The sequence below is a fragment of the Taudactylus pleione genome, unplaced genomic scaffold, assembly GCF_031769625.1.
Source record: "Taudactylus pleione unplaced genomic scaffold, aTauple2 ptg000026l, whole genome shotgun sequence".
NCBI lineage: Eukaryota > Metazoa > Chordata > Amphibia > Anura > Myobatrachidae > Taudactylus > Taudactylus pleione.
In genome coordinates this window covers 11,387,515-11,398,289 of record NW_028284428.1, presented here as the reverse complement: position 1 = coordinate 11,398,289, position 10,775 = coordinate 11,387,515, and the positions used below count along the sequence as shown (strand labels likewise).

The following is a 10,775-nucleotide window of genomic DNA, read 5'->3' as shown; positions in this document are numbered from 1 at the left end:
TTTCTGTTGTTTAAGTAGTGTGGCTGCTCAGGGCACATATCGATGACTTACTGATCAATAGCATAATGTGGATTTTTAAATATTATTATTTTTTTATATATGGCGCCACAAGGAATCTGTGGGCCTGATTCAGACCAGGTTGCTATCAGCCGTCCTCTCGCTGCTGCCGATGTTTGCTAATCTGTGCATGCGTAGGCATCGCAGTGCGCGTGCGCGAACTACTCATAGCGATCTGGAAGCGCTCGCTCGCCCGGCAAAGACAGCCCAGTATAATGAATGACAGGAGAGGCCGTTTGTGGGTGGTAACAGGGGCAGTCCAGTAAAAACGGGGGAGTGCAGGTGCGAACGTAGGCGTGCTTGAGTGTTTCAACGCTGTTTCAGAGGCGTGCATAATTAACAGGCAGCGTTATTGTACAAGTGATCTGTAGTTTTTTTTTACACTGAAATGCTCGCAGTGCTAGCGGTAGCCAAGGGTCTACCACAAGCTCTGCGAATGCTTACGATAGTCCTTGATGTACCAATGTTTTTCAGCACTTTCTGGAGATGACGTGGGCTACTAGGCGGCTCTCCATACTCTACTGGGCGTCTGCATAAACAAAGTGATTGCTCACTAAGACATGGTGGGCATGCTTATGCCTTGGCGAGTGATCGCTTCCCATGGTGTCACTTTGAAAAATTTGCATACACATCTAGTGAGCGTGCGCAGATATCGACTGGGTCTGAATCAGGCCCTGTGTCGCTGCACAGAGATGGGTAAATGAGACGGGAGAGTCAAATGAGAGGAAGGCCACATAGGAGGAGGGTAAAATAGTCCAGGTGGGTAATGATATGCACATGAATGAAGGTTCTAGTCCATGATAAGGATTTTTAAGGCTCTAAAAAAGGTACACAAGTAATAACACTAACAGCCTAGCCAAGAACAGAAGTAGGAGGAAAATATGGCACCAATTTGTTGCACAGCTCCAATGAATGTGTCATGAAATGAAGTAAGCCACTTTCTATACAAAATTCTGTTTTCTCTAATTTTCTGAGTCTCCATATGGAAGAGATGATAGCAGAACAGTGGTCAGTGGGTGTAGTGAGCGCCAATGGCTGTGAAAGGGTGATTGAAGGAGGATAAGTGGGCAGCCTAACTTTTCAGTGACACTGTAAGCGTGCCCCTGGGGAGGGGTGTCTACACTCCATCAATGACACAGACAAGCCCTCATTATGACATGGCCATGCTATCTGTCCCGATCCTTGCACTCACAATGTTGGGACATTTATTATAGAATTTAGTAGATATTGCCCATGCCATTGCCAGCTTTTTGTCCTCTCGTCTCCTCTCTCTATCCCTCTTACTCCATCTCTCTCTCCCTGACATTCTTTCCCTTCTTTCTCTCCCACTACTCTGTCTTTCTTGCCTCTCCTCTTGTCACCCCTCCTCGGTCTTACTTTTCCCTCTTCTCTCTCTCCTGATCACCTGTGTCTATTTATTGTCCCTCTGTTTCTTGCTCTTCTGTCCCCTTTTTATTACAGACTTCAGTACCTCCTCCTTCGCAGACCTGTCTCTAGTTCTTCCAGTTTTTGTTGTGCCAACAAGAGACTGGCTGGGCGCCTGAATTATGTTATTAAACCTATGGAGGGCAAGTGTAATTGTATCTATTCAGGAGGAACAGGGACAGGATTGCAGGGTTCTAAGAGTGTATGAAAGTTTATTTTTTTTTAAAAAGACTCGGCACGTCAGGTCCAACAGTAACATAAATGGGTGGGAATAGAGTTCCCACATGCCAGTCAGTACATGCCAACCGCGATGACAATTTTTATCAGCAGTCGATTTTATGAGAAGCAAATCCCCCCCTTCCCCTATTCAATAAATAAGATGGATGATCAGCTATTCCACATGAGAAGCAAATGAATAAGTAAATATATATAAATACATATACAGCATATATATATATATATATATATATAAATATATATATATATATATATATATATATAGTAACCAAATGAAATATTCACACATACATGCTGACATCAACCCAGTCACTTAAGTTAAAGGATAATTTATTCATCAGCAATAGAAAACAAAACATTTAAAAATAAAGTTTAGAGATATGTACATTGTGCTAAAATGCAAACTTGCTACTGTAAATGTCTCACAATTTAATTCAGCAATTTTTATTTACGCATTAATGAACAATGTAGCTCTGTAGAGAGAAGTGTAATACCATGGCATAATGTATATTACAGGGTTCAGTTGTAGAAATGCTTATACCACAAGGGTACAAATGTGTCCTGCTACATCGTTACACAGCAAATCACACCACGCATGACACGGGGCATGCGCCCGCAAGCGGATATGCGCACTGCTTTCAGACACACGCCTCCATCAGATTGCATGGTGCGTTTGCAGTGCACGCCATAGTGTACCATAGCATATGCTGCTGCAGGTAATCTCATGGCACGATGCGTGCACACGTTTGTAGCGCGATCTGCAAGGATGTAGCTGGACACATCTGTAATTCTCTGATTCCAGAAACAAAAGACAAAACTGTATTTAATATAACATTTGGACAGACAAGTAACTAAAATAGTATATCATAAGATACTCACTTTAAAATGATTTAATATATATATAAAACAGGATGCTACTTCTGAATGGTTTCAGTTTATTTTCTATTTCAATCTACGTTCCTCTATAATAGGCTTAGTCATTATTTTAAATTGTGTCTGTCACTGACTAACTGGATTTGACATTGGATGTATCTGTGCAGTGTACACAGGACTGCTGCAATTTTTATCCACAGTATGCAGGGCTTAATTGTACGTCTGTCATGAAAGGCCATAGATACTGTATGTGCAAATTTGCAAATAAGAATTTGTGTTATCTGCAAAAAATTTACTAACTAATAAACACAATAGATTTCTACGCTAAAACATTGTGGTTCGTACCAATATCTTTTGGGTTGAACCCAAAATTAAGAAACTTCCCCATAATTATAAAAACATAATGTCTTCTAATCAGGCTCTTAAGAGAACAGAAAGTGTAATCTCGCCCATGGCAGTGTTGTCTTATTGTAAAATGTCATCACTGCAATGAAAAAAAACCCCCACTGAGTGGGGGGCTTCATTTCGCCGCTAAACATATTACAAGTAAGCTCGAACTATTTAAAACATTGCACAGACCTAGTTTTTAACATAAAAAATTACATTCATATTAAAATTTACCATACATAAATTAAATATATAAAAATACAGTAAGGAAGAGTGTTCCATGAGTTGAAAATGGCATTAAACAAATTGGTAAGACACAAAGACATGTCATGTATCAATTGTCCAGCATTTCATTGTAAATGTCCCGTTCCAACCGTGGCGAAATTCATTAAAGTATTTTTAGAGGACTAGCAACTCTTCTATCGGTTGTAAGCTACTTTCAGCCGTGCTTGATAGTCCAAGGCAGCTACGTTCAATGAATGTTGAAATATGCAAGCCAAACGTTTTCACACATCTAGACTGCAGGATTCCCAGAAGTCAAAAGTTTATATCTTAGGAGCTAAAGCTCAAACTATATTTGATCAATGAAATGCACGCTCCCCCTATTAGAAATCCTTCTCAAGGAAGCATGGTTTGCATCGCCATTCCTGGTGGATGGTCTCGCAGGATACTCTTGAAGCACCATATCGCCGTTCCGCAGCTGGAAGGACACTCCATTTCTTTCTTTTAACACATTACCTTAAAGAATATAAATCAGGTATATCATCAGTGGATTAGGAACAAACCAAACCTTCTACAAATATTTGATATAATATAAGAGTAGGTAACATAAGGCAGCGCAATAAGAGATAATAGGTCTGATGCAGAGTTTCATGTAGCTCTGAGTGTGGACAGATTGCAGAGATTATCTGCATACTGAGCATATGTATATAGCGCACACAGGCATATCTGTGTATGCACGGACGATCCGGAATTGAACGGATGTCAGCCTATTCTTACTGTACAAGAAATGGGCTTTCTGGGTATATGTCCGGAAGAAGACTGTCACCTGGGGATGTTGCCAGTATTACCCACCATTCATGTGTATGCAGTGTGTATGCCATATCCCTGCACCCAGCAGGGATAGGGGTAAATGCAGATTACCCCTATCAATGTGATGACTGCTGCGTTGGTGAATGGAGCTGCTGGGGCATTGCGTACACAAAGATGCGTACAGCTCAGACTACTGTTCTAGAATCACATTTGCATACTAGTCATGGTGCGTACTGTATGCATTACATGTGACTCAGAATCTGGCCCTACTGTATATAAGTTTTTCAAACTTTGCAGGTGCAGAATGTTTTCAGCTCAGAATGTCATTCCCGATAACAAGTAGAGATGTATTTCACATTAGACATGGCAGATCTGTGCCTAAAGACAGAGACCTGAAGGCAACTCCAAACAATACTTTTAATTTAATGAAAAAAAAAATATATATATATATATATAGAGCCATCTATGTAAGTGATAGTGACTGCATTTTGCTAAATAGCAATCAACTTTTGCTAGCTAGAATGCACTAAATACTAAAGGTGCGTGCACACGGTACGATCTGTTCAATGAACGATATCGTTGAAAGATTTCCCTTGAACTTTCTGTAGTGCAGGACAGACGATATTGGGTGGACACACTGACAGATATCTTTGAATGATATCTTTCAGTGAAGTCATCCTGCCACATCTGTGAACATGCAAATCTTGACATATCGTCCAAGCCTGTATGTACGGACGACCAAAGACATCATTATCGTCCATGCAGGAGCGCGCATCGTTGATCGTTCATTGCATACAAACTGAACAATATATATTGTTCAGTGATATCGTTATCGTTCATATCGTTAATAACATTTGTTCTGCTATGCTGAAAACGGTTTTATACAATTATGTTAGTTCACTGACAGGTATATCTGAGCTGCACACAATGGAAGTAGTCAGACAAACTGTGTCAGAGTATCTGCTACAGATCACAAAAATAGTGTACAGGTGGATAAGGACAGCGTAGAATAAGCTAGTGGCACAATAGGAGGAACTTAGAAAGCTCACCATTCCCATTGGGGTGCAGTGAGTACTCATTGGATACTAGTAGGGATGTAGAGTTTGAATTACTTGTTGACTGAATAGAGTTGCTGGAGTTGCTGGATGCTCCTTGTTTTGAAGTCTGTTTCTTTAGCTTATTGGTAGCTGTTTTACTCCAGTCTAAACACAAAGAACGATAACATTTCAATTATGTAATAATAACAAAGGGAACTTCAGAGGAAGAAACAAGTGTTCCAAATTATCTATGAAGTCAATGACACAGTGTTGCTCCAATTTCTACCCCGTTACTCACCAGCCTACAATTCTATATGGACATGTCATTGTGATAAAACTGCAAAGTGTTAGACTAACTATAAAAACTAAAAAGGTCTCCTGTAATTCATAAATATGTAACAGTCCCCATAACAGATGTGAGGTATACTGACCTTTGCACTACATGTTGTTTTATATGAAATGGTTTCATCCATCCCAATTAAAGTGCTGTGCACTGTTGGGTATAGGTCTCTGGCTAGGTTATTTAGATGCCCTCATTTTAAACTCTTCACAGTAGACTCTGAGTGAGTCTCGTCTGCATATACATAAAAACTGCGGGGTGAGGGAAGTTCTGCTGATAAACAGAACCTCCCCTTTTGTCCAGATGACCGCCAGGGAATTGCGGGTAGGGGGTGAGATAATTAGGAAGTATGTAACAAAAAAAGTGTCAGGGGTAAATCTCCATATCTCTCCTATAATTCTATCTAGAAAGATGGGGACACCCTAATGCAGTGGTTCCCAAACTGTGCTCCGCGGCACCCTAGGGACACTTGCAGGGGTGCCTCAGGTTGGTGGTCCAGCACCAAATCAAAATTTTTTATGATCAATGTAATGTAAATATGTGGACAAACAGAAGCACAAACCTGTCTCAGTCACATAACTGACCCTAAGGATGACAGGTAAGCACAATTTACTTTATTTTACTAGACTACATTTTTTACTGTATTTCTCAATAACAAACTTTTGGCTTAGGGGTGCCGTGAAAACAATGCTGATACACTAGGGTGCCGTGATTCAAAAATTCATAATGGCTGAATAATGTTTCGGGCTAAACAGATTAGATCGGGTAGCTCAGCAATCAGGTCAACCAGATCATAATAACTACAATTTGTACGTGTGTATGGTACCACTATGCCAAAAAGGGACTTTTTGATCCTGAATTGATATTGATTATGATTTGTTTCCCTGCACATGGAGCGTGGTTGGGCAATTTGGACAGTCTACACTGTCCAAAATGCACACTCAAGGTGGGTCCAGAATATCACGTAAAGGAAGATAGGGGATTGCTAAAACTATAGACAATTTTTGTTTTTGAGAGATTGCGCTATTTTCATCCACCATAGGGTTTGATATGTGAATAAAACATCTTATCCAAAAAATTTTTTATTGAGAAAAGATTTTTATATTTATATTCCCTTCTCATTTAGTGGTCACAAAACACATATACAATTAAACAACCGGTTGTTCATATATAAAAAATACAGAAAATAAGACATAGATTTTTGAAAAAGCTCCCAGTGCTTTGGAGCGAAACTAGTCAGAGGAAAAAAAAACGCTCAGGTCTGCCAGTCCTTAGACCTATCTGAGGTTGAGATATCCATCGGAGACCACAACAGTGTTCCCAGCATCAGCCATTTGCTGCCTAATAGCCGCACAGAGACTGCACAGCTGCTTGGAGACCAGCCAGGGTCCGCTCTCCTGTTAGAGACTGCAGACAATGGAGAGGTGTGCCGGGAGCTGCAGCCGGACACCCACGTAGTCCCGTGGCCTGATATGCAAAGCCTCATCCAAACAGCATAACCTGTGAGCTACACGGCAGGTGAGATATATATAAAAAAGGCCACTGTTCTAATACACAGCACTTTAACGGCCAGTTTACTTTCACGGTCTGGAAATATCCATGAAACTTGCCCTGCAGAAGATCCAAAAGCACAGCTACCTATTTTTTATTTGAATAAGTATAAAAATTGACTCTCCATATTTCTTCATATACACCTACATGGAGGTTTTTGGACTTACCAGATTATTATAAAGTTCATATTACTGTACTTAATACAAATTGCTGTTAATTCAAGCACGTGTAGGAGCTTTATTTACTTTCTGCACCTGTTTGGGAGGACCGGTGGGAGTACTTATATCCACCTGATGTAGAAGGAGACTGCTTTTGATACCAGTTGGTGATTTTGTGACAAATATTTAATAGTTATACCATCTGGAATTTCTTTTAGCATAGATCTATTATCATAACTTAATTTTTGATCTATGTGTTATTTTCTGTATTTCTTATATATGAACAACCGGTTGTTTAATTGTATATGTATTTTATGACCACTAAATGAGAAGGGAATATAAATAAAAAATCCTTTTCGCAATAAAAAAATTTTTTTATGATAAGATGTTTTATTCACATATCAAACCCAATGTTGGATGAAAATAGCGCAATCTCTCAAAAATAAATATTATCTGTGGTAGCTGTACGCCAGCCTTAGGGTTGATATACAGAGAAATATATGTACACAAGCATATACTGTATAGAGTGGTTTTGTTGCTGTGATTATTTTTATGTGAACAATATCATATTTTTAACTTATAAAAGCAATAGTGCCGGGTTATGTTTGTTTTTGGAAAATTGCTAAAATTATAAACAGCTATGTCTTTATGTTCTTTTAATTTAAACAATTGTCACAAAAAGACCACATTTATGCAGGGAGCATGGGATTAATCATTAACTGAATTTATGTGCAATGTTATCAATGCTTATAATAAATGAGAATGGTTATTATTTGGAGATTAGAACTATAATCTAGGAATACACTGTAGCTAATTTAGTATTTTAAAAGCATTACCAGAGTTTTCAGCCAGTCTGAATTTCCCACAGCAAAGATAGCGCCTCCACTGCTTGCGGACATTTTCCTTTGCCACACAGTAGAATAAAAATATGAAGAAACCTGGAAACAAAGAGATAATCATATGGAAATATCAACTTCCATGTTATATATTCCGGTCAAATATCTATACATTGATCACAAGAAGGGAGACTATAACAGTGTAATAATTGAATTTACCGTAATTTAATTTACAGTACATAGTATATCTAAAAGTGTTTCGCTTTCTTGACTTTATCAAATTATAGACATGTATTATGTATACTGAAGCAAAGCCGCACTCACGTCAAACAATATCCATGAACAGCTGCTGGGGTGTCCACCCAGAATGGTGTCCAAATGATCTCCACTAGTACTACATCAAAATAATAGGGGCACTCACCAGGACTTCAAAAAAAGTTAAAAGAATCCAAGTATTTAATTCGTCACATCACCTCAAATAATCTCGACGTTTCGGTCAAAATAAGACCTTTTTCAAGAGGCACAGCATTCCAACAGGAACAAAGTACAAACAACCAACATCCAGAGTGTGAATATAAAAACTTACCCCACTAACCAGGCTCTTTATACCAAGATACACAGCTGAAGCAAATTTTGCCATGCACATAGAAATGAAAGACGTAGGACGCCGGATGACATCACATCTGGTTACAGTCAACATGGCTACACAACAACAATAAAGCATGTATACAAAACACAATAATCAAATAAAGAATAATTACCCGCTATTGCGGGATCCACGGCTTAGTGACCTGCCATACTCTAATAAAGCTCTGCATACATACACAACCTAATAGTTTAATAGCGGCGGTGTTACAAACCACCTTGCCGCCATGCGCAAAACATGTTATGTGTGAGCCGGAGGTAAACATCCGGCGCTGACAGCCGGAAGTGCGGAGGCAAACAGATTACATCAATGGCAATTTGCATACCCGTGACGCTTGCGTTCCACGAGTGATCAGCAAACGTCACAGCCAGTCAAAGAATGGTTATAGCAACTAAAGGGCATATGTGTAAACAAGGTGCACATTCAGCATAAGAGCCCGATTATTACAATAAAGAACCAAAGAAGCAATTATTTTGAAAAAAAAATACTAACATAACCAAAGCACATAAATAATATAACAAAACAAAATAAATATATGTATATACAATATATGTGTATATTATTATTATTGTTACTATTATTAGATACTGTATATTATAAAACAACTTTGTGGTGTTTAGTGACAATGACACCGGAGACTAGAATGACAAGGAAACATATAAGAGTATTGTATTATATGCCTAGGCATCGGGTAATATCTATTATGTAAATGATATCACTATAGATACTAATTTCCCACAATTTTCTGAAATCCGGGATAGAGTAGCAATTCCACCCAAAGATTTTTTCCGGTTCTTACAAATTAGACACTTCCACTCCAAAATTAGCTCGATTCTGATTAGCAGACCTTTGACTTCTTTTGAGTCTATATGTTGGAGACGACCCTCCACTAAGGGTCTTATTTCTACTAATTATTCCTTACTAGGGGATGAAGTAAGCTCCAATCGGGATTCTCATGAGTTGGCGTGGGAACGAGATTTGGGGCACTCTATAGATGCTGAGAATTGGACGGAGATATGGGGCAACGCTGCCGCCAGTTCTATTTGCGTCAAAATCAAGGAAAATATTTATAAATTGCTATATCGATGGTACTATGTACCATCGCGGCTACAAGTAATGTTTCCCGATGCTTCAGATAGATGTTGGAGGGGTTGTGGTGGCGAGGGCAATTTTTGCACATCTGGTGGACTTGTCCCAAACTAGCTAGTATATGGCAGGAGGTTTTCGATCTCCTCTCGCGCCTCTTCGAGATCACGATCCCTTCTGATCCTCAGCATTTTCTACTTCCCTTAAATTTACAGCTCTCTATCCCGATTTCAGAATAAGTTATTCCGACATATAGTATCTGCTATGGGCCTGATTCAGAGCCGTTCGCTATTTGCGGTCGTTCGTTCAAAAACAAGGGGTGGCTATTCAAATGATCAGTTCGCAAATTGCAGTCTGTTCACACCTCTAAGTCTGAATGAGCGAGCAAAACATACGCTCGTTTATTTGTTAAAAACGCCCCCTGGCCGCACGCACCATACGTCATGTCCGCTATTTATTAGATTAATCGAGTACATCGACCAGCGTATGAACTGCTCGCTATTCTTGTGGTTGGTTTTTGCTACCACAATCTTGCGAGCAGTTCTGGCTATAAAATAACCCAGTGACGTGGTCAATGACGCTGCTGTATTAATTATGCACACCCATAAAACGCCCGTTTTGACCTTTAAGCACGCCTGCGTTCGGATCTCCACTCCCCATTTTCAAGCACCTTCCCCTGTTACCACCCACATACGCCTCATTCTGTCACTCAAAATAGCAGGCATTCGCTATATTGCGAGCACATGAATTTCGGCCGCACTGACTGGTTCGCGCATGCGTTTAACGATCCGTACGCATGCGCAGATGTGCGAACATCGCTCGGAACGAGCGTACTGCCGCTAGCAAGTGGCTCTGAATGAGGGCCTATGTCCTGCCAAATTGCAGCAGATTGGAAAAACCCTTATCCCTCTCCAATGCAGGCAATATTATCACGTATCTGGTATATATACACAAGATGGAATACATGACCGCTTTGTTACGTAATACATCCAAAACTTTTGATAAAACATGGTCCCCTTGGCTGACATACCAAAATATTTCCTCTCCATTCAACAATTAAATTTTCCTTTTATGTTTTTTTTCTCTACTATATCTAGATTAAAAGAGAGT

The 10,775-nt window shown here is 39.5% G+C and overlaps 1 protein-coding gene across 6 annotated transcripts in view; it reads right to left on the bottom strand.

The window, feature by feature from the left end:
- Nucleotides 1–2,063: 2,063 nt before the first annotated feature.
- ADGRG2 (adhesion G protein-coupled receptor G2) overlaps nt 2,064–10,775 on the bottom strand; it is a 278,970-nt gene continuing 270,258 nt past the window's right edge. For all 6 annotated transcript variants that reach the window (XM_088451625.1, XM_088451627.1, XM_088451628.1 and 3 more), the window contains 3 exons: nt 7,934–8,035; nt 5,061–5,213; nt 2,064–3,717 (listed from right to left, as the gene is read on the bottom strand). In XM_088451625.1, coding sequence (XP_088307751.1) covers nt 3,551–3,717; nt 5,061–5,213; nt 7,934–8,035 — 422 coding nt within the window. In that variant the 3' untranslated portion in view covers nt 2,064–3,550. The remainder of the gene's footprint in view (nt 3,718–5,060; nt 5,214–7,933; nt 8,036–10,775) is intronic.